General features: G+C 41.4%; 1 protein-coding gene across 3 annotated transcripts in view; it reads left to right on the top strand.

Moving 5' to 3' along the window:
• The window catches only part of LOC311020845 (uncharacterized protein), a 96310-nt gene that overhangs the window by 24302 nt on the left and 46967 nt on the right, over positions 1–25041 (top strand). For all 3 annotated transcript variants that reach the window (XM_084021070.1, XM_084021069.1, XM_084021071.1), the window contains exons 12-16: positions 4440–4493; positions 6276–6311; positions 8051–8080; positions 8183–8209; positions 8768–8821. In XM_084021070.1, the coding sequence (XP_083877196.1) occupies positions 4440–4493; positions 6276–6311; positions 8051–8080; positions 8183–8209; positions 8768–8821 (201 nt within the window). The remainder of the gene's footprint in view (positions 1–4439; positions 4494–6275; positions 6312–8050; positions 8081–8182; positions 8210–8767; positions 8822–25041) is intronic.

Here is a 25041-nt window from a genome sequence, read left to right as displayed (position 1 = left end):
TTTCTAGCACTCAGCTTGATTAGACTTATGTCACCGTTCTGTGTGTGTGGTGTATCGCTGAGCAAATGGAAAGTCACAAAAGGCATTTCCTGCTGTAACCCCCTTGGCATTTGTAGGCCGGCACTCAAGGTATCTATGTTACTTAGAGATCCTGTTCCACAGAGCTTTAACGGCCTGTCATTCAGTATTACAACATTTCCCCACCAGAATGTTCTGAAGCCTCTCCCCAATAGGCCAAACCCAGATTGTGCAAGATTAAATTGTGTACAGTAACTAAAACTTGCAATTATTCTACCTCTTGTCAGACAAGGCCACTGACCTTCAGCTGCTCTGGTTGGTAAAAGGTAGAAGTAAACATAATTAGACTGCATTTGTACATCCCCCGCTTCTTGCTTGCTTTAGTTGTTCTGTGCTGGGGAGTTGCCAGATTGTCTTGTGGCCCCACCGCTACAGGAGTGACGAGACACAGTGGTGTGTGTAATTAGCAGGCGAGTGTACACAGCTCCCCACAGTGTTCTGACCTCGTGCTGCAGGAATGACAGCCACACAACCAGCAACGGGCATATTCCCAGCCCTTTTATCCCTCCTTCATCCTTCCCTGTAAATTCAACAAAGCCCACAGCTTGCAACAAGAGCCAACAATATATCCAGCCCCCATCTCCCTCCATGTCACCGTGCACCTGAGTTGGGCCTGTGGGCTCACGACTGGGTCCAGATTAGACAGAGGGCAGCATCTTAACTAGGCTATGGTGTGGGAGATAGGTTGATAAGAAAAACACATTTACCATAAGGGGTCATTAGAAGTTTCCTTCTTTAGGGAAGGGACCTTCTTGATCATCAAGTACATTATAATTTAATTATTAGTGTCGGTCAGTTGAGCCTATTTAAAACGGCGTAGTTTAGATCAACATCTCACTTATTGCTTTGCAACTATATTAAGCCATTTAGATGGTAAGGAATCCTTTTTTTAACTTTAAAGTGGAGCTTCTAAGGAGTATCTTGCTTCTGGACCGTGACATATTTTGGAGTGAAACAGGATAGGCAGGCGAGACATCACTTTGGGAGAAATTTGAGTTGATCTTCCTTCTTTGGTGCTGAAATTGAAGATTGATTGTGGATGGACATCATGATATTATTGGTTGAATTTTGTTGGTAGTAGCTCATGTAAGAAATTGTATTTTCAGGCATATATTGTTAAATAGGATCACAATATGAGCAGGGATGTGATCTAAAATAGTAAAAAAAATATTTTTCATTTCCGCTTGACTTGACTTTGGTGTACACAATAAGAATCTCCTAGTTTTTGAAAATCCCACCAACATTTTAAAAAGAGTAAATGGGTTATTTTGTATGTCACGTGGATCTCATTATAACCTTCCACTTGTGCATTGTTGGGCAAGTTACTCAGGAAGTGTAATCAGTTACTCTAACTTAAAGAATTACTTATGTTGCGTTCTACTACTTCCTACTCAAAATGAATTAGACATTTATTCTTGATATTATTGAACTGATAGCAAAACATTTCCATTGATTCTAATATACTGTTTAATTTGAACAACATGAACTACACATTCTCTGTAGGTGGAGCTTGGAGAAGGCAGAGAAACAGGATAAAATAGTGTTCTGTCTCAACTTTGCATAGTGACATGAATAAAATTGGTATGCAAAACTTGACTACACAAATTTATACAATATTGTCATAAGTGACAAAAAGCATGTTTTAGCAAAAAAAAAGATTTTGGCCCAGAGCTATGAAACAAATTTTAAATACATTATTTGTTTATCATATTGAATGTGTCAAGTGTTTCTTTCATTAAGTTAACAAATATATCATTAAAACAGCATAAAATGTCCACAGTATGAATCATTTCCCAAAAATGATCGCATAAAAGGTTGTTGACAAAATAAAACTATATGTATTTATATGTTTAGTATAAGAAAACATGTGTGCCCTATTACTGAATGCCAAAAAAATAAAGTTAACAAATTCCAAGCATAAAGCATTCAGAAAGTGTGGTGTAAAGTAATGACTGATGGAAAAGTAGAGGGTGTTTTGTGTGTCCCTGAGTAAGATTTAATGCAAAATTAAACTGCCAGAAGCCTCAGCCAAAATAAAAGTAACTTTTAATTGCACGCGTTGCCGTTATGTATATTATTACAGACATGTCCAGATGCTGTGCAGTTCCATGTCCTATCACTGACAATACTTCAGTCTTGGAATTATCTGAATATTCACACATTCAAGACAAGTTTTATAGCAAAATGCTTCTTTTTCTTAGCCAAAGCATCTCTTGTCACAATAAATTAACAACCACAAGCTCACATGGGAAGTTGAGAGTGCATTATTCACATCTGGCAAACATAATAAGTTCTGGAGCTTTTAAGTAAGAATGCTTTGTTGACAGTTGTAATTAAAATATTTACCAGCAGAAAACATTGTTTGTGGCACAGAGATTAGCCACAGCAGTTGCAGAGCATAGCCAGACTGTAAAACTGGATGAGCGACATCATTCAACACATGGTGAGAGACATGGCTTTTTGACTGACTGAGCTTCTGTCTGACCTGCATTTGGTTTCCGATAAGGAAGTGCCATGGGAAAAAATAATTCACCACCTTGCACGCGTTCATCCCAGTTGTATTATTCAGTTTGAATTATAATAGTCCCCTGTCAACTCTTCCGTAAACATATTGTCTTGTGTCTGCAGTCTGTGGGAGAGGATGCAGGAGAGGAGGAGTTAATTTTGCAACATAGAAGCATAATCTTAAATATTTATGATGCAACAAAACCCCAATAGTATTATTTAGCGAATCTAATATGAATACGACAGTCTTTGGCAGAACATATTGTTTTAAGATGTACAAACTGCATGTATAGTAGCTTCTGGGATTCATTTTAAGCACCTATGAGCGCCAGTGTGTTTTTATTTTTTATTTTACCAGTGCAGGACACTTGTCCTGTATATACTGTATATTAGATATAATATTTCCCCTGTCCACTTCAATAAATTGCAATCATAGTTAAATCATTTAGATAGATAATCCTTTATTAGTCCCACAGTGGGGAAATTACAAGCATAATTTAATAGATGATGCTTAAGTATAAGTGTGTTTAAATTTGCTCTTAAATCACAAACACAAAGCTGTGAGGATGAACAAACATCAGTCTTGTGGTCCCTTTCTCAACATAACAAGAGGAATACACGTAATGATTGTAAAGGACAATAACAACAAAACAAGTTTTTATCACAAGACGCCTTTCGCCTTAATGAGACCAGATCTCCTCATTGGCCAAATCAGTGGCAAAATTCTTCCAATATTAATCAAATACTGTAATCGACAGAACCTAAAGTTGTTTACGTCCTTGTTATCGGATGAGCCTTGTACTCTGATTCTCCTTCACAGCCCCGGTAATAACTCAGAGGGGAATTTGTTTCTGGATCCTCTTGTGTCAGATTGGCCCAGTAAAGTGGTTAGGTTGTCCATTTAAATAAAAAATTGGGCTCTCATGTACAGCTATGGGCCAGCTGCCCTGTTGTTGACAGTGTGCGTGGGCGGAGGGTCCAAATACAGTGATAAAATCATACCACGATGGTGTCATCGTAAGTGCAATTTATGGGCAAGCTGCATTTTCTGTTGTTACCATAGGGCCAATTATTTTACACCGGCATGACCATTGCTTCCGTCTCCTGAATGGTAGTGTTTAATACGAAGCTCGCCGGGAATGGGCAATGAATTAGTCACGCCTCTAGAGGAGCCAGACTTAATGTGACAAAGGCAGGTAATCATTTTCCGCAGATATATAATTCACTATTAATAGCCTTTGTAGCTCTAAATTTAACCGTGACAAATTATTGTATTTCTGAGTCATTTTACAGACCACTCACACTCTCCATCTTCCCTAACCCATTTCAAAGAGTCGCTGGCCCAAATGTGTCACACCTAACAAGGCTTGCTGCAAATTTAGCCTGTCAATATGTGTCGAGCCTCATTCATCAGCTATCACTGTTTATCTCAGCTGTCACTCCTCTTTCACATTTCACCACCGAGAGGCTCGACTTTGCCCCGAGCTCGCGTAGTCCAATTCCACCCCCCAGGTCCTCTGCTTCATGGTTTAAAAGCAATGACAATCACAGTCCTTGCTAAGCCCAAGTGTGATGAGGGAAAACAGAGACAGGATCAGGGGGGGTGGCAGAACTTGTGTTAGCTGATTGCGAATCTCTCAGCCGGCTTTTGGTAAACGCAGCATCTGATTGTTGACATTATCTGCTCTTCTGTCATTGACTGACATCGACAGGCATGAGTATCTTACACCTGCATGGGTGTCGACATACTGACATACAGTAACACCTGTTGGGTTCTCTTTTTTAACCAGTTTTTAATCCCTAACTTTCACTAAAAACAAATATCCCTCAACATATTGAATATTTTGTGTTCCCAGGGTCTGAAAGGGGACCCAGGGCCAGTTGGTCCAGTTGGTCCCAAAGGAAACAACGTGAGTGAGTCTGCCACACAGACTGGCCCCGGACAAAATTACACCATAATTGTTTTCGTGTTTTATTTTTTTAAATGAAAATAGATACTTCAGGGAATCTGCTTGACTTTCATGAGCTGTAGTCTCAATAACAGGCTTTGCCCATCTGTTTGAAGTGCTGCTGTAGATTGCTACTCCAAACATGTCCAGCCATAGAATACTGTTATTGCTATCATAACTTCGCAAAACCTTATTGATGGTCACATAGAGTAGCTTATATCCCCGGCTTAGAGAAAATATTCCACTCACTATATTTGCAGAGTATTTGTATATTCATAGAGATAGCTGTTTGTAATGGCCATATGCTCTCTCTGAACTGTTTGTTTATGGGACTAAAGGCTACAGCAAAAAAATGTGGTTTGCTGCCTTTTTGTTTGGGTATTCTTCACAGGGACTCTTGATTTTGAATACATTTGATGTTTGGTCCCAAATATCGGAAATCCAACAGTAGGTATATCCTCTACAATATGCTGTGACTGGTTTTCACAATCCAGAGGTTTAAGACCAGCTGGAAGTGCAGCAGACGGGGTTTGATGCAAAAGCTTGTTCTTATCTGCAGCCCCTTTATAATCTGTTCACTGACATCACTGACATGAATTAGGTAAACTCTTGTTGCAATGCAGTAAAGATCGGTGTGTTTAAAGTTTTCTTTTCATCCCATTGTGTGTTTTTTTTTTCATGTATGGGATGAAATGTTTTTCCTGTAATTAGTTGCCATCTCTCCAGCTCTTTTATTTATCCTCCCTTATTGGGGCTCCTTTTTTTCTTGTTGTCTTTTGGAAGAACTCATCACATTATTGTAGGTGTAATGTTCTGTCTGCCAGCCTTGAAGTTATAATGAGGTCTGTGTGTTTCTGTGAAGACAACAGAGAATCACAGCGGATTTTATCCTATTTTCCGGATGGGTTGGTGGGAGTGGGGGAGGAGAGAACGTTTGTTTGTATTGAAACTGACAGAGTGAGGCAGATTTGGAAGCATAAAGTAATGAGTCCCTTGCATATCCCATAGCAGGCATATTTTAGCTGTGACATTCATTTAGACAACAAAATGGATAAAAACGACAAAAACCTTTTATTTTTTTCTTCTTTCATCCTCATCTGATAAACCGAATTGCCAAATTTAAGTCCACTGATCCTCAACTCGGCGCTTTATGAAGAGCGATTGGGACGGCGTTGAAAAGGGGACTTGGCTGCAAAAATATTGGACAGTGATACATGACTTTTCTCTGAAAAGACAAAAAAAAACAAGTGAGGCAGTAAAAAGCATGTGAGATCATTGCTTACATTGGGTTATGCTGGCGTCGACTTCTTTCCTTATATGACTTTTCCTGACTGCCTGTATGTCACAGTCACCAAACAATGTTATCATACCTGTCCATTCTTAATTCTGCAAGGCTTTTACATGATATAGTGCGGCTGTGTTTATTTTAGGGCCCGTCACATTTAATGGCACCAGCCCATGAGCCCATCTGACAGTTTGAAAGTCATCAGACAGGCTTCATTTCAAGACAAACTGTAAATACCCGTTAATGACCATCTACAGCACATGCTACAGCACTGCTATGCATAGTAAATATATGACCTTCAGTTTTTATCACAAACATGATGGCTGGCCTTTAGGCTAAATGTTTAAAAGTCAAAAATATATTGTATAGGTTTAGCAGCTGTTGCCATTTCCAGTGCACACAGAATGTTATTTTGTAAAGTTTTAGGACTTCTTGCTAATTATTAACTTCCTTCACAGGGTGATACAGGCCTGCCTGGAGCTCCGGGGCTGCCTGTAAGTTCACACTGTTACATTTACATCTCATTATGCTATCTGTAGGCGTAAGGAGAGTCAAAAGCAGTAGAAATATTGAAATGGACTTTGCATGCGGGTGTGACCTGAAATGGCTGGACTGAGCTTTGTAAATATCACGGCCTCCTGGCTGACCAGGTGCTACACATAGTGTTACAACATCTGGCCCTCAGAGATGGAAAGTGCAGCACTAAGGTGAGCAGTGTCTGTGTCACATTACCATCGCCAGGGAATGGGTCAAACAAGGAGCAGATAGATAGGGCTCAGTGGGCCTCCTCACTTGGGCCAAAAAAAGATAAGGATGAGCAGCCAGGCAGAGAAGAATGGAGCTCTTAGCCTCGGGGTGCAGGTGGAGGTTGACAGGTAGTCACTTGCCGTATCCCACTTGGGTGAGACATGCACTTATTGGGTTGGTGGCTGTCCCTGCAGACTTCTTGCATTTACAGAAACCCGGCAAGGACGACACCATGCTTTATGTATTTCGATCTCATAATTGGACTGGCTGTGCTGGCGCTTTCTCTGCGGTCATGTAAAACCGCGAGGACAGAGAACATAACCCAGAAATGTGCTCATTCCACTGCACACCAAATTGAGGGTTCATATGTCAGCAGACAGCAGATATATGTACCAGCAGAGGCTTTCATAGTCACCTGTCATCACATGTAGTGAATGCATGGGCACAGATACAAACACACACACACACTTTATGCATTGTCTCCAGGGAGTTGACGGCTGTTGTAGATTAAAGGTATACTGCAGGTGGTTAGCTAATTATGTACACATCATGAGGGGATCAGCCTGCCAGTTTTAATCACCACTGGCGTGATACAAAAACTGTGTCCCACTGCTTCTGGCTTGCCCCTTTTATGTCACCACAGTGCCTATGATACCCACAGTACACTGCCACCATCCATTAGCTTTACTCCAGGGCTAATTTTACATTCATAAGGACAGGGAAAATAACAGTCTTTCCCTGTAAAGCGAACCTGGTTTTCACAAAACTTTCTCACATCATGCCACGTTAATTGGTTGGCGAGTGTAAGCAGAAAATATTGTGAAACTGCTGGGTGGATTTGGATCGTGTTGCTCGTTACCCAAGGTCAAAACTCGCAGCTCACAAGCCAACAACGGTTGTACCGTTGTACTTTAATAATTTATTTATTATCAATAGCTCTGCACGGAGTGCAACATGTTTTATTTAGGGTGTCACAGGTCAGAGCTGTCACTCTTTATTTTATTTTTATTTTTTTACAGATACAGCTTTACTAACTATCTTAGGGCGGTCAGTCTCCTTGTTATTTTCTTTTTATTTTGTTGTTTGTTCTTTGCATGAAGCCGCTAACCGACGTGAAAGACATGTGAATGTCCATTTCTGCAGCCGTTTCCAGGAAAAGTCAACAGTATTTGACCTTTGGATGCCAATTGAAAGAGGACACCAATTATTCGGCCTGTATTTGAAAGCTGAGATGTATACGGCCCTGTGTCCATTCTATAGCCTGTGAGATAGACGACGCTGTCTGCCCTTTCCTGACAGTGACCAGCAGGGTGTCTGGAAAGTTGTAATAGCCATGCCCTAACTTCTCTTCGGGTCATCACAGCCAAAGATAATTGCCTCCTGACCAACTGTGTTCCATGTCTACAACTAGCAAACGTGTATCGTCAAACCGTATAGGAGTGACTGTGTTTTCAGGTTGACTGATATGTATTTGCTTTATTCCTAGGCTGACAAACAATGTCTCAAAGGAGATCAGGTACTTAAGTTAAAATTGTTTTTATTGAAAATATCTAAACTTTATTCTTGAGATTATGCTTTTGTTTTCTTGTAAACATAACTCTTTATTTGCCACTTCCAGGGCTCTCCAGGTGACAAAGGAGAAAAGGTAAGAAGTGAATTGTCTCATTTCTGTTTAGTACCTCATTGTCCTCTCCTTTTCTCATTGGACAAAGTGCACATATCATGTTCTTAAGCAATCAAGTACAGCTATTAGGTTCAAAAAGCAATTATTGAAGCACGATAGCTATGTATTTGCACAAGAACTTCAAAACAAAATCACCTTTCAGTAAATACCTTGATTAACTGACTAATTGTTCCTTATCAAGATACTGTGTTGCATAATGGGATGAAGCTCACATCAACTGAGGCTGAAAATTGCCTGTTAAGGGAAATCTGGAGATGTCACCTCGAAACAGTTCTTTAGCAAGAATGGAAACTGCAGCTGTACATACTCCCTTCCATCTATTCATGCACTTTTAACTAAGCTAATGCTGATTTTCCTATCACTGCAAATAAGGCCACTAGTTATCATCTGGTCTGTTGAGAACATGTGGCACAAACATCTGTCTGCCTCAGTATTTACAAGAAGCAAAGCGAAATCTCTCCGTGCAATGCCACGCAAATGTAGCACCCAATTCACTGTGATGCATGTCCTTTTCCCCAGGGATTGGCTGGGGTGCCGGGTCGGCCAGGGGAACCAGGCAAAGAGGGCAAAAGGGTGAGTAAACAGAAACAGTGGCTAGTGGTCGAGAGAGGCACTGGCCTGGGGGAGGCCAGACAGCAGCTGGGTGGCTGTTGTTGTTTTAGGTGAGGCCAAGATGATATGTAGCAAAGACAGAGGAGAAGGGGGGGCGTGTCCAGGGCATCTTTTCACAGCACGATAAAATAAAAACTCTCTTGGAGCATTTGCTCAATTCCAGTACATTTGAAATGTACTATCAATTAATGTATGGTGATTAATATGGTTTTCCATCATTCCTAGTGGGTGAATATTCTAACACTGTAGTGGGCTAAAGCAAGAATGTTATTGTTCCCAGTCATCACAGCTGAAAGGCAGTTTTCAAGGACAGGTGGATAGAGTGTCCTTTTGTGTTCAGCTTAATTGACTTTGTGTGAATACCTTCGCCTGAGTCAAAAATAGTCTCTTCAGACTGAGTATTCTGGTCTATTTTACAGAAATTGCTCATAAAAAAAGATTGAAAAAGATTTGGCTTCGCTGGAGCAAAAATATAACATATATAGCAGGTCGAGCTGTAGAGCACCATAAGTAGGTCAGGCAAATGTTGTTTTCAGATTAAGCAAGAGCCGAGATGATGCATAATACTCAAAACATCTGGACATCAAGTATCTCAAGCATTCCACCCTTCCGTGTGTGACTGCATTCAAATTCAAAACTTGTTCCAATAACATTCAAAATGTATGACCTGTCATCAGTTGCATTAGTTCTAAATGGATCATTTCCCAAAATGCATGAAGTAACAGAATCCAAAAGCGAGCTCAGAGGCTGGTGCAGATGTTTCGGCTAGATGTTCTTCCATACCTAAGCAGGCTTCGTCAGGCGTCAAAGGGACCCACTTTTCTTTTTCTGGAACACAGTTTTATGATGAATCTTTCGATCATAATTGTCTTTGAGGAGAAGAAAGTCACCCTACTTTGATGTTGTAGCTTCTTGGTTTCCTATATACCCGTAATGATTCTTGCACGTGTTGTTTCTGTGAAGATTTTGTAAGCAAAGCAGCCACAGGGCTTTAAACTGGCCATTTCAGACTTTCTGTTGTTGTTGTAGTTGCTGCTGCTGAAGACACAGTTCTGATCTATTAATACCCTGTCTTTGATGACTGGCTGACTTCATGGTGACTGGTAATGTGCTAAAGTTTCTGCTTATTCTTAGCTCAACGAGTCACATGTGGCCTGGAAGTTGTTGACCAATCTGTGTTTTTGCAGTTTGAGGGGGCTATTTTAGGAGGGTGGACGTGTATCATTAGCGAGTGGCCAGCTGATACACCAGGAGACTCTCACCCAATTAGCAGCTCTTGTCCAGGCTTTTCAATTTATCGGTTCCACAAAGAGCCGTAGCTGATGTACAAATGATGCAGAATATCTTGGCATAGACTGACCACTCCACAACCTTCATGGAATAGCTGGGAGTGGAAAGCTTTCACAAGGCCTCAGATCAGGGCAGACCATGTCTCACACTGTCCACTTCAATTTATTCTTGGGGAAAATACAACCACTCTAAGCCATTTAGATTTACTTGAAGGATATATGGAGGACATAGCAGGGAGAAGAGGAATTATGCCATTCGCGCTGATCCTTCTCTGAAGCTTAAAAAAAAAACATATGCAAGACCGGATATCAAGGGCAGTCACCCAGCCCCCCCTGTGACCCCATGTCTAACATTCATAGAATCCTGATTTTATATTATTACCTTGATGGATGACTAATTCAGTGTTTCAGGGTGGAGGTAAGGGCCAGTCCAACCATGTCTAGGAATTTATGGGAATGTATTTTCCCCACATTACACGTTGCCATCAATAGTAATGTGAATGGCTTGGTTTTTATCTATTATGGATGGCATTGACACAGAATGGCAGGCAGAGTATGACTTTGGGATTCAGAGGCACATTACAGCGGATCAAAAAAGAAGCTGGGGAGCACGAGTAAAAAAGGATATGTCCCCCTTGCTAACTGTGATCTGCTAAAATATTAATCAGGTGCTGTGATGATGTGCTAAGCTCTGTATTGTCATTGTTGACTGACCCTGTCCTACACAGGTGGAGGAGGCAAAAGACATGCATGCTGAAGGGAATAACCTTGGAATTTTTAGAGTTTTTAATGTAGTCATTTGTAAGCCAAGTATTTTGTATGTTCATATAGCATGCAGTGCAGTGAAGCATATGCAGGACACACATCAATATATAAATACCAGGGACTGTATAATAAAGTCTTGCATACAAAAGTCATGTGGGATTTTGCGGCAGACAGCGTTGCAAAAGCAACACATGACGTAACACACCTTGCACGCTCAAAATAGGACTGAAAACCTACGCTTGCCTAGTCAACGCACACTGCTTCCTTAAAGCCAAAATAAATAGGAAGCACCATGGCAAGCTTGGTTTATTGATGTGGTGCCAAGTCGTCCCAGCATACCCTGCTTGGGTTCCTGGCACAGGGTTGTGAGTGGGTTCAGTGCAGACATGGGTTCATCCCTGGGCGAGGCAATAGGTTCCTGTGGATTAATAAATAATCACCTTAAGAAATCCCCCGTTACAAGGTTGGTCATGGAGTTTTAATCCATGCCTAACACCACATTAAGCCTTATTAGCTGTATAAATGTACCTGTATGGAAAAATAAGTCCTTGCTAAATATGTCACCAAAATCGCCCCGTTGATTCCCTGAGTATGTTATGGAAGCTATTTGACGGGACCATTGCATAAGCCTTATACATAGATTATCTCTATACTCTTTATATTATATATATTGTATTATTTGATGCTTTTTGATGCATTTTACTGAATGTAAATAATGTGAATGCAGCACAGTGAAATCCCCTTTAATCAGCTGAGGGCCGCCACCGTGTCAGGGATTGCTTGTGTCCTGCTTTAGAATATGCACACAGATGTGCTGCACAGTGTTTGTTCTGACATACTGTAGCCGTGCTACTGCAGCGATGACGAAACCCCAGCAGGCCCTAGAGGAAGCAGAACACTGCAACTGCTCGGTCGACGGATGTGTTCTCTTCAAATGAATTATGCAGTGTAGATCCTCTTACTGATTTATTCATTTATTTATTTACATCTAGTTGGTTGGTTGGTTATTTATTTAGTTTATTTTGCTTAGAGAGTGAACTAGTTGGTGCAGATGGAAATAATATGGTAACTAGTGAGTTGCAGCTCAGGAATGAACATGCGGGTATCTTTTGTGATGCCTGAGATGAAGACATTTCCGTACTCTTTGATGCTACAAACACTTTACCATCAGGTAATAGGTGACATTCTCAACTGACTGCTTTCTGATTGTCTCTAGTATCTCTCCCCTGTTAAATGGCTCCGGTTTCTCATAGAAAAATGTGTCTGCGTGCCTCAGCTGTGGGTATGGGTGGACGACACTGTGCCACGTGAGAGGCCTGCCTCATATGTCAAGGAGATAAGAGGGGACAAAAGTCACAATACAGGTGAAAAGGCTTAGAGACCCTTCCTAGCTAGGCCACATTAGACGACCTGGTGGAGGGAAAAGCCATTAAAAGAGAGACTTTCTGTGATCTGTGAGAAATCATTTTTCGCTAAATGATATTATGTGCCACACCAATACTGCAGTGAAAAGAATCCGCCTTGACTATTGATTGCTATTGAAGAAACATTACACAGCGCCGCTCTAAGATATGACAGCACTTTGATTTTACTAACAGGTTATTAATCCTGTGCTGAATCAACTCCCCCCTCTCAGTCTTTATGCAGCAGACCCACCGTGGTCACTAATTGCAGTGTCCAACATCTCATCAATTATTTATTTCCGAATCATGGTGTTCTTACACTGTCATTTGTTATAATTATTACTAATTACAGTGATTAGAACATAAAGATATTTTGATGTTAATGTTTTCACAGAGAGGATAGTTTAAGAGATAGTTCCGGTAACAAATGTAGTTTAGTTTTAATGCATTTACTTTATATCCTGTGACTGTAGTAATGCTGCAGGATGGGGCCTTATATTACTGTTCTTTTTATTTCCTCATAGGGCATATTTGTGAAGTCATGTAAACCTTATGCTAGAAGTCGATGTTCACTTGTTGAAGACAGCAAATAGACTCTCCTCCAGTTATATGGCAGAGATGGCCATTTGTAAAATAATACACGAGTCCGTATCGCAAAACTTCAACTGCTGTCACATCATATTCATCAGCTGTCATCACTCCAGATCATGTGGTAGCACAGTCCCAGATCAATGCGCGTCAGTAATTGGAGCGCAGGCACACTTTCGGTTCTTTCGCTCGTGTCAAAAAGTTTGAAACAATGTAATGGACATCAGCAACAGCTGCCTGGGCACTGAGTCGCATGGATATAATCTGTCAAACAGTAGAAAAGATCGGCTGTCTTGTCTTTGCTTGGCAACTGGACTGGTCAACAGTTCCAAAGAAGAGTGGGGTAATTGCTTGTCTTTTGGAAGTGATAGTGGTGTTTACATTTTCCATTCAAGCCCTGTGCTGAATGACCGAGACAGCTGTCTATAAGTCCTGACCAAATGCACAGGCATATTCTCCTCCATATTTGTTGTTACTTCATCTTTGTGCGAGCATGTGTCTGGAAAGGTCATCCCTCCAATGAATGCTTAAAGGGCTGGTGTGTAGCATTTCGAAAGATCTTTGGAGGATCTATTTTCAGAAATGGAATATTATATTCAGTTTTCATTGGTGTATAGTCACATGAGACCATTGTGTTATCGTTGGCTTAGTATGAGCCCTTCATATCCACATAGGGAGCAGGTCCTCTCCACATTTCTATAGTAGCCCAGAACGGACAAACTTAACATCGTAGTTCTCTGACTTGTGATACTGGGCTAACGTGAGCTGCAGAGTCCAAAACCGTGGTACCGCCAGCCGCCGCTCCTAAAGTAGTGTTATTATGATAAGGATGGAGGGAGCGAGGAGAACAGCATTACCACGGCTTTGCACTTGGCAGCTCACATTACCGCAGTCTTGGAAAGTGCTCGGAGGGGTATTCAATTAATACCACTCGATGCCACCAAATCCTATACACTTCTTCCATACCAGGGAACAGCTATATAATATTTCACTCATGCAGTTATCTCTACTACCACACTGTTGTACATTTTCTCTCAGCACAAGGGATATGTAGGGGCGCTTTACTTTAAAATGTGTGCCATGTTTAAATGTATGCGGAAAATAGGGATCTTTTAAACAGGGCGATATCCTTCTGGTGTTCTCTATTGGATGGCATAATGCATGATCAAAACATTAGTGTCAGATCGGATACAGTCCCCTCTACTTTAAAACTAAATCTATGGATCCTCATTGTAGCATTTGTCATTTAACCTAATTTGGTTTGAAAAAGTATGCCCTTCTCTGAAAGCCAAATGCATGCTGTAACTGGAAATTAGCTGCCTCTCCTCTACAAGGCCGAGCAAATGTTGTTTGGACATAATTGAGCCACCACAGTATATGTAATATTCATATAATATCTGATAGACTTGGCTCCGGTTCATTTGGATCAGTCTGTGTGTCTGCAGGGACCAAAGCGGGCAGTGACAGTGATAGGGAAGGAGTTATGGTTCGCCGTGTGGGGACGGGAACATTTGGCAGCGGTTTTCCGCTCCATAGGTGGAGGCAGACATGAACAGCGATGCAACTGTAACAAACTGTTGACCTCTACCAGAGCACCTGCAGGGCGAGATTATTAAGTAACGGGTCCCTGGTGAGAATACCAGCCTTCCTGCCAGAAGATCTCCATGGGAGGCTGCCACTGATTTGGGTGGTACAGTAAATGCATGAAATTGAAGCAGCTATTGGAGCAGTACTTTTTGTTCTCCTGCTCAGTACATAGCTGTAACGATATGATAAGTTAATTAGCCCCAACTGCCTTAAGTCAGATTCGATCTGATATGCCAACGATCTAATTAATATACGTTCATAATATTAATATATATACATTCATGTATTATACATTGAAGATAAAGTCACCTGTGTCACCTTGGCACATTTGGCATATATATATATATATATATATATATATATATATATATACACACACACACACACACACACACAAACACAACTACATTCAACATCTACCACTAAATATGCACCTATAAAACAATATTTATCCATTGAGACACAGCTGGAGACCATCTTCACGGTCTCTATCTTTAAAGCAGTGTTAAATACAGTAGTGATGTCGATATGTAGTTACAGTTTCGGCCCGACCCATTGAAGCTCAATGGCAGAGTAACACGGAGAGAAGAATTTACAGGTCAGCAGGGCTCACAGCTGAGGTTTTATGGCAAGATTTACACCCTGTGCAATTTTACAAGCAGGGGGGGGGGGGAGGATTCATTAACCCTTCGCTGAACAAAATGGAATAGGTTATTCTTCTCCCCCTCTGCCCAAATTCATGTTGAGGAAATCCAGAGAGCCGCGCTTTTGACACCTGTATTACACCAGGAGGTAGCACGTTTGCCCAGTGCACAAGGCAATTAATCTTGTCAATGTCAAGTGCATTGGGACAGAGGATGAAACAAAGATTTGACCTGATTGGCTATGAAAAGGTCTCACATTTGGGCCCAGTTGGGAAAGAGGAGAGTTACAGGGGGAAGCGTTTGGCACATGCAAGGACAGATGCACAGAGCTTTGATTTATCTGTCTGACTCTCGTCTTTCCCAGAGAGCCCCAGTATGGCTACGTCCATGGGTGTCCAGAATAAACACACATTAATTGGCCAATTAATTACAGGGACGAATACAGGAAGCAAGACTTTGAGAGGGCCACTTTGATTGCACCTTGTTCACTGGCTTTTATCGTCACCGTGTGTAATATGTTTGTCTGTAAGTTGATGTGTGAATGTATAGGTGTAAAAAGCCCATGTTCAACAAGGGGTAATGTAGGTCAACACATCCTCTGAGCATTAGATAGACTTGCTAAAGTTGGCCAGGGCACGACCCTCATTCACACATCTACAACCTCGAGCCTTTCTCTGGAGACGGAGCTGTACCACACAGAAGGGACACTGCAAGCAATATGCACGTCCTTGCTGCTCCAGTGTCAGAATTCATCAGGGTCCGGCATCCCCTTGGCCTGTGTCTTATACCTCGCCCACATTTCCGAAATGTTGTTTCAACGTGTGCCAGGTCATAGCAACACTAATGGAGTGTCATGTGTCGGATAGGGTCGGCTGAACTGAATTCACTGGACTCATTGAGGTATGTCAGTGGACAAGAGGTGACTGGCCCCTGTAAGTGTTCTAGGTATCATGTGGTCCACGCCACGGCTTCAGTCATTCAAACAATGGGATTTCTCCGGCTCCAAATAGTCTAGTAATATAACAACAACACTCTCCTGGCATTTTAGGTCAGTTTAAGGTGGAGACAGCATTTCGAGAAAAGCTGTGAATGTAAATACCTTTTTAAAAGGGCATTTTGGACCCAGGATGGTTGGATGATTGAAGCATGCCCCGAGTAAGCTCAGTCTCTGTCTGCTGTCTCCTCGGCCAAGAAGAGGGAGGATGGCTCAGAGTATGGTGGGGGGGGGGGGCAGAGGCTGGACAGGGAGGAGACGTAGCCCTGAACACTGCAGAACACAGAGGCGCGGTAGTGGGAGGCTGCATCACCGTTACAGCTTGCCATCCATATTTTTGATTCTTCACACTCTCATCCTCCTCGCAACCAATTTAGACACATTCATCTGTGTCCACTTTAATGGTACGCCAGGAAGCAGCGCATTTACAGTGGCCTGATATTACACAGATGGTTGTGTGTGGGACCTTAGTGTAATCTGTTATGCGTGGTGAGTGATATGAAGCATAAGACTCGCCATGGGCTACAGTACCGGGAGAGTGAGAATCCCCGTGGATCTTTGCACAGCGTATTCTCTCCGACCTCAAATATTTGGTTTGTAAAATGAAGCAGGGTTTATTCAAAGTAGATTTTCGGGCCTCTCCTATTCACTTGTTGGATAATGCATTAATGAAACACTCAGTATCTGTAAACATAGGACGGGAGCAATCTGCTCCGGATGAATAATACAGCCAAAAGTACAGATGAGACTGTGAAATTTCTAAGAGCCAAGACTAATAACAGCATCCATTAGGAGATGAGAACATTCGAGAGGCAACGCCTGCCTAGTGAGGAGCCAAGGCAATAGGCACCCAGCTTTGCGTGGAAACACTCCACAGACATTCAGCTGATAGGTGGGAATTGAGCTCATAGTTTAATATGGATTCATCATCTTCACCGCATAAAAATGCAAATTCAGGTAGTATCATCAGGCCTCTTCCCTCTCCTTAGGAGTTGTTAAAATCAATGAGCTTTTAAAACTCATCCGTGAAGACGTGGTGGAGACGTGGCTGTCGTAAAGAGCTGTTCTGAGGCTCCCTCGGGATCGCCATGGCTTACTTTCCACAGACATCCACTGTCTGCATTTCCTGTGTTTGCTTTTGACTCTAGTGTTGTGTGTGACGGAGTGGATTTTGCTGTTTTGCTGAAGTAGTTTTATAATGGTTATTTTACCCAATAATATCCCGCGTTCTCTGACTGGGTGCGTTTGTAATGCCACCTGTGTCCTCTTGCATTTTGTGGCGGTTGAAAAGAGGCATAATACGGTGTGAAAATGATTGTCCCCCTCCCTCACTCTCATACAGCTTCTTGCTCTCGTCTATTTCCTCCTTCTCTCATCGTTGTAAGCCCTCCACAGAAAAATCTCCTTTACGGTTTTCAGTGCCTAATTGCCAGACTCCCTAATTAGGAATGTTACCCAACACACATCATACATTCATGCATTGAGGACATCTATCCCCTCTCATAGAGAGCGAACAGCCTCCTTATTGGCTCTTTTCCCCCACCGTGTGCTACATTTTTGATGAAGCTAGTTTGCCATCTAGTGGCACATGTACAAATCACCATTTAGACACGTGGGATCTGGGATCCGAGTTCTGTGAGGAAAGCCTTCATGGAAAGCTTTAGCCAAGAGCCTATAGGTGCAATCTTGGCCAGCTGAGCTGTGTCTTAAGTCGGCTGCAGTGTCAGCCATCTCTTTATACGTCCCTGAATATTTAGATGGCTGGGAGTTAAAGAGAGCATTGTGTGCCAGTCAGAATGGTGAAAAATGCTAAGCTGCATTTGAGCCCCTGCCAGGCAGCTGTCGGCTTTGCCGTTCTCTTCCTGCCCCAGCCGCTCCTCTTAACCCTCAGTAAACAACTGGAACAAATCCTATTTTATTGAGGCTTTTACCAAGTGCAAGGGATCTTTGCAAGCTCCAGTGCCCAGGCATTTTTTTTTTGGGAGCTTGTGCAGTGTCCTAAGATGGCATCCAGCGAGGGCAGTCTCAACCGGGGAATTTGTCTGTCTCTAATTGGATCCCTAATCTGAAGCAGGTGAGGCTTCGGTCTCTGCAGTGGGTTTTGTGACATTTCAAGCACGCAGCATAATCAATATTTACCTCAGAAGCTGATTTGACGTAGTGAAAAGGGCTTTGGCTGAGAATTCTGTCAACTGTAGCGTATGGAGCTGGTGTGAATTCACTGAATATTTGTCCACTTCTCCGACTGATGCTCAGCTGATATTTTGAAGCTAACACCCAGAAGTAGCAGGGCTGATTTAGTGTGAGGCAATATTACGAAGCTGAGAATGCACCTTAGGTAGTTATTTCCTCATAAATTAAAGAATCTACCCTTTTTTTAAAGAAACTGTGACACTGGAGTGTTGTTGTTTGTATGAATCCCCATATTACTTGATAATTAACAAACAGTTGCTGGAGTTGAGCTCAACACGGTAAAAGATTTAAAAGGTTGCTGCACAAATTGGCAGTTGGTATTTTAAAGATCCTTTGTGCATACGTTATGCCGTTTTCTTCCTCGACTTGCTGATTTTTATGGTTCATGGTGCAAACTTTTAAATGAGAAATCAGAAAATATTGGCAAGGGGAAAGGATGGCATTTCAAAATTAATTACAGAATAAATTAGATTTTGCTGGCAGTGTTAGTAATTGTATCATCTGTATTGTCTCTATGAGTGTCCTATGGGACTCTAGGTTTGACCAAAGGAATGAGGGGATCAAGAGCATCTTGTTGGAATGTTTCCGTCCTTTTCCCTCTCCCCCATCTTTCAAAGGCAAGGAGCAGACAAGCGTCTTCACTTGGGAATAAATATTGTGACAGGTTGTGTTGTGGCAGACTTTCTCTTACTGTCGTTTGTGTGTGCATGCAGCATATGCACATTTGTCAATCTGTGTTTGTGTCTTTTTTTGGGTGTGAATACACAAGTTCACACATCTGGGTGTCCATGTGTATTTTTGGATGGTCCAAATCATCCTTTGAACACTGGTGTGGAAGGGTGATTTATTTGTGGCTGCTCTAGCTGTAACTGCTAAAGCACAGTTTGCACAGAGACAACAATAACAGAAAACTCCATTACCATCTACTTTTTATTGTATATTGTCAAACAACATGAGGATATTATGAGGAGGGTGTACCACCTTCACTGTTTTGTACACATTTGTTTGCCAGGCAAATACAGCTGCCGATCATAAGCTAAGTAGTCAGTTCCAGTTAAACGCAGTACAGCAGTTAGACAAAAGGCTCAGGTGGCCTGAGTGCATGTCCCCAGAGGGAGACAGGGCTCAACTCAGGCAGAAAGAGTGGGAGTGGCGGTTGAGTATTTCAGTCAAGATAAGGTCATCTTTCCCATGAGCCACGTAACATTGTTGCAGACTGACATGGCTTTAGTAATGTCAGATAGTTTCCCCTTCAGGACATTCAACTTCTGAGTCACACATGAGACAGGCAGAGGAAAGGAAAGTGGGAGAACAAAGATTTCTGGTGATTATTCAGTCAAGGTGTGTATGGGGTGTAACCAGGCTTTATTGGGTTAAAAGGTTTGATGGTCAGTTAATAAGTAATTATGTACGTGTGACTTTGTGGGAGCAGTGGAAAGCATCCCCCCCTAATTTCAAGGTTTCATTAACATTGTTATTTGTAGCTGCTACAAATACATAATTGTATAATTTAAATAGAGAATTATTGTAAATAGGAAAAAAGAATAGTTTGGGCGCTCCAGTGACATTAATTTATATTTGCATTAAGAGGCAAATTAGCCAAAATCAAAGATGAAATACTGTGTTTGAAATAGAATAAAACCTAAAATGTTAAACTAAGTTGAAATATGAATATGTACCCACTGAAAGCTATCGCTGCATATTAAAGAAAGGCATCATCATCCCTCTGCTGTGTCAGGTTTGAGTTGGGTCCTCTGGTGTGCATTTCACAGGGCTCCTCCAGCTTATCTACTGACCTCTCTTGACAGGGGCATTTGTCAGGTGGATTATGTGGCTTTTTTTAAAGTATATCTGTTTTATTACAAAAAAAAAAAAAAAAAAAACTGCGACACATTCTGGCCTCTCCATTTTACACCACTGTGTTATCCCAGTATGGGTAGTGAGACAGGGAATGTCTCAGAGAACATGTTGACGTTTGGGATAAGGATTATGGAGTTATCATAAACGAGTACCTCTGCTGTGTGTCACTGTCGCCGTTGACTTTGCTCTCAGATTGGGGCCTGTGTTGCAGGTCTGAGCCGGGGCCCCATGTCGGTGCTTTCCTTTATGCTCTTCACGACTCATAGCAGAGTTGTAGTCAGCCGAGGCTGGGATCCACGTGGATTAAGTCGGAGGTTGCAAATACGCTGTCATCGTCTACTGAGGCCTCCTTCTTACCCCAGCTCAAACATGCATGCACTCCAGCATTACTGGCACCATTATTGAATTAGTAGCTAATGTAGAGTGCTTTTCACACTTCTGTATGTTATTGCAGGTTTTTAGAGTGGAACAGATAAATAGTGCTTCTGAATACGCGTTTGGTCTTGCCGACACATCTTTCATCTACCCAAGAAGCCAGTTCATCGTTCACTCTGACTCTCTCCTCCACAATCCCTTCATCTTTCTCCACCTCCTTCCCTCCCTCTCATCCCTCATTTCCTTCCTTGCCTTCCCCTATCGCTCCCTCTCTCTAATCTACTGCAATGACCTGAAGGAGGGCTTCACACTGCAGCGCTCAAATAATAATCAAGCGCTAGGATGTTGTCAAATTTATAGGACACTGAGTGTTGCATAGCAACAGAGATTGCCAGGGTGATCCAACAGGCGCTGGAAGTTGGGTGAGGGAGAAACAGGGCGAGTGACAGGAGACGGGAGGAGGAAGGAGAGATGACAAGTAAACAGAAGAGAGAGAGAGAGGAGATCAGAGTCATAGAGTTATGATATTATACACATAGGGATAGACATAGAGATACATAAGAGATGGAGAAACACTGCTGGCTGGTCTTGTGGGCTTGCCACTCTGTTATAATTAAGTTATAATTGTCATCATGTTGACATATTCTACTTTGGCATACAAAGGTGGTGCTTAGTTTAAAAGTGACTTGCATATAGCACAGCAGAATTAATGATCCGTGTCCAACTGCAGTCTGTTCTTCTGCTCTGGCTAAATTCCTCGTACATCAAGAAAAGCATCCCTTGCTTTGTTGTCACAGATTTCGCATGTTTTTTCCACTTTGCTTTGCATTTCTTTCTGTCTTTGAAGACAAAATCATCAGTTTCAGTTTGCTGTTCATCCGTGTTGCCTAGAGACTGCTTTGGACTGCTGTTTACCTCTGACATCTATTTTTCCCCTTCTGGTGTTATGTCTACCTTCTTCACCAGAAAAAGGAAAAAAAAAGACAGAACTACAATAAAGCTTAACAGAGTTGCAGAATTCCTGTAATTTGCTTGGGAGTGGGGAATGAGCAGTGTTGAAAAAACATACGTAATAGTCTAAAACTAGAAAACAATCTTCTGCATCATTTTATTGTTTATTGTTGACAGCAACACACTGTATTTTTGTAGCATGTAAAGTGAGTAAAGAGTGAATGTTGTGTCACTCTAACACTGCAACAGGAAAGCATGGATCACTGTTGTAAAAGCTGAATATATGACATGATGTTTTTGCCCATACCACTTACAAATACAACTAACTCATTGTTATTTTAGCTTGCATTATAAGCATGTGTTGTTCTCTGCAATGTCAACAGCTTAAAGTAACTGGAGAAAAATAAAAATCTGTAACATGACTGAATATGTTTAGAAAATGACCTCAATTCCAAATGTCAGCGTATCCCTTCAGTTGCACATTTATAAAAGTCTAGGAGGTCCAAACATGACATTTAAACTGGATCAAATCACAGAAATGACATTAACACAGAATGCAACCTAAGTTGATACTCTGAAACACTTCACACGCTGTTTGGATGCTCATGGGCACTATGGTGGTGTCTGGCATCTTGATTATCTCGGTATTGCAGAGGCCGTATGTTGCCTTCAGAGGCGGTTATCTCACTGTGTCACCGGCAGGTGTTTCAGTTTGGAGAGTCAACTGAGTGCAAACGGTGATGACAGCTGTGCTCCGGACTAATTATTTCTTGTCACTGTGCACAGCTTTGTTGTGGATGGCGCGCTAACCAGAGGTCCTCTGTACGGAGGAGTGTCAGTCTCACCCCAAGGTCACCTGGTGTAGTCTTTAATGGATTGCTTTATAGTGAAAATGAGACTCTGAGCTGTTGGGGTTTATGAATATTAAATGAATATCTTTTCAAAGAGGAAAAACCATGATATGGACTTCCAACACAGACGCCCTCAACCGTGTTTTATCAGCTCCCCATTCATGTTAGGAAGACTAAGGGCCGGTTCACACCTAAAGGTTTCTTGATTGAACCAATGCAAAGATGATACGTCTAATAATGAAGATCTCTCTGTTATTGTGTGTGTGTTCATCCCGTATAGTGAGAGCTGCTGTTCAGTATTAATTAATTTTAAATAAACAAATAATGAGCTCTGTTCAGCAGTGGTGGCGGGGCTTCAGAGCTCAATGATTGCAGTTCACTTCACAATCAGACTCTTCCTTACTTCCCTGGAGTCAACACGAGCAGATAGCCAACTGGAAGCAGAATCGTATTGTTTATTGTTAGCGTGAGTAATCCGCTACTAGGGTGTGTTTTTCCCTTGTGAATAATAGACTGTATTTGCCATGTGTATGGCTTGATACAACGTGAACAATGTTAGCATCAGTAAATTAAATCCATGCTCTACTTTATAACCACAGTGGTTCACAAATAACACTTGGAAGTTGCCTCTGCTTAGTTTATTTCACAGGTGATTTTGACTGCATGTAACTGGGACTCGGGTCTGCTTTTCAGGGGCAGATTTGGTGATTTAAGTTCTTGCATTGAAGCAGTGAAGAGTGAAAGAGGCATTGTCAGAATAAAATAGTTCTTAACTCGGTTCAAGGTCGAGCTTTCAATTCTAAAGCGATGCTGTATAATGTATTGAATCATAATCATGTTTGAATTGTTGTTATTTTTGTGAGTAAAATCTGGATCTGCAATGTAAGTAAATGTCGTGCTACAATTTTCCTCTGAAGTAGATGTACACAGTTAGTACTATACAGTTGAGTTACATATTTTTTTTTAAGTGCTTTGGGTGTCTCTTGTTAGTTTTTTCAGGGTACAATGAGCTAGAATAGGGAACATAATTCAATACTTGTCATATCTAAACATCATAATAAATCTATAGCTGTTTTGGGCCCCCAGGTTGCCTACTTTGCCTGAAGATAAAGTCTGCCTCTTGTGTATTTTCCAGAGTGTATTTCCCTGATGTTTCCGACCATGAGTAGCCGTAGCCTTGGGTGTGTGATTCAACTCTGTCATTTCAGGTGTATTGCTCATGACCCAAGGAAGCATCTCTCAAGTGTTTGTAAGAGCGGTTTTCAAGAAAACCACAAGCAGCACCAGCACAGGTCAAGCATTTGGCCCATGTTTTAAACGGGAACTGTACTTGTTGTTTCAATTTGTCAACTGGCCCCGTTTTTTGTTCACAAAGGCAAGACCAGGAATTGTAAAGAAAAGTAATGTGATGGAAATCCCGTTCGATTATTGCTACATACAGTCCCTCACCCCCCACAATTTCAGATTCTGTTCATGTTTGTGTTTATCTGGGCCATATATCAGCAGACTTTAGGGGACATATGTTCTATTCAGCCCTACAGGGGGTATCTCGCTTTGTTGTGAGTCCAGGTTCACCCACTGCCTCTCCACATTCTGGTAGTAAACACACAAATAGGCTGCTAGTTCACTCGTCACCAAAAAAAAAAAAAGAAAAGACAAGGACATGTTTTTTTAAACCAATTCAATTACGTAAAACTTTTTGTGATTGGTTTGAATGGTGTTCACACCAGAAATGAATCACTCCAGAGTTTAACAGTATATGACATGAACAGTTCAGCTGCACCAACAGCTACAGCCTTATATTAACATTATGATAATTAGAAATGTAGAATTTATAGCAGGGCCATTGTATTACAATGCATTATTTTAGGTAGGTTTACCGAGTAAACTGAGTGAATATAAATCCAGTGTGACTATATATGTCATAAAGGCAGACATCAAGATTGAAATAATAGGTTACTATTCATTTTTATGAGAAGAATCTGTTAGAGAATTGCATCTTTTTAAATGGTAGGAAATCTTTCCTAAAGCAAGGTTTCAGATATAGAAATAAAGTCCTCACCAAAATCATAGCATTGCTTACTAAGAACCATTTTATAACTTTTAGGTAACCACAAGTACGCTTTAGGTCAGAGTTTGTTAATATAGAGTTATCATTTAGTTCTTCTAACTTCATTGGTTGAAAACTGAGATCAAGCATACGACTGTTTGTTTTGGTGATTATATGCAAATAGGCGGACACAAAATTAATTTGGTGTTAAAAGAGGTTTAAGGGCAAATGTGGAGAAATAATTTTGAAAACTGCATAATTCATGACCTGCTTGGAATAATAGCGTATGAAATATTCATTAGCTAAATTGCTTATCTACGTAATCTGCTTTTGTTGTTGAGTTCAGGGTATAAAGGGCAGCAGAAGGGGATGAGGCTAGAACAAACCTGAACCTTTTGCAAACGTAGCAATGATTCAATGTCAACCTATTCATTATCAGTGAAAGAGAGAGAAAAAATAACCACCTACTCTCACCGAAAACACCAGCTGCTTGTGAGAAATAGACCTTTCACACAACATGTGTTCACAAACTGCACAAGCACTCGCCGATTTCTTTGGCTGCCACTCCGACTTCTCTCTTCCTTTCACAGAGGTAACCAACCTCAATTACATTTAGAGAAGTAAGTCCTAC

The sequence above is a fragment of the Eutrigla gurnardus genome (genome assembly GCF_963514095.1).
Source record: "Eutrigla gurnardus genome assembly, chromosome: 11".
In the NCBI taxonomy this organism is placed as follows: domain Eukaryota; kingdom Metazoa; phylum Chordata; class Actinopteri; order Perciformes; family Triglidae; genus Eutrigla; species Eutrigla gurnardus.
The sequence above is the reverse complement of the archived record's forward strand: the minus strand, read 5'-3'. Positions and strand labels throughout refer to the sequence as shown.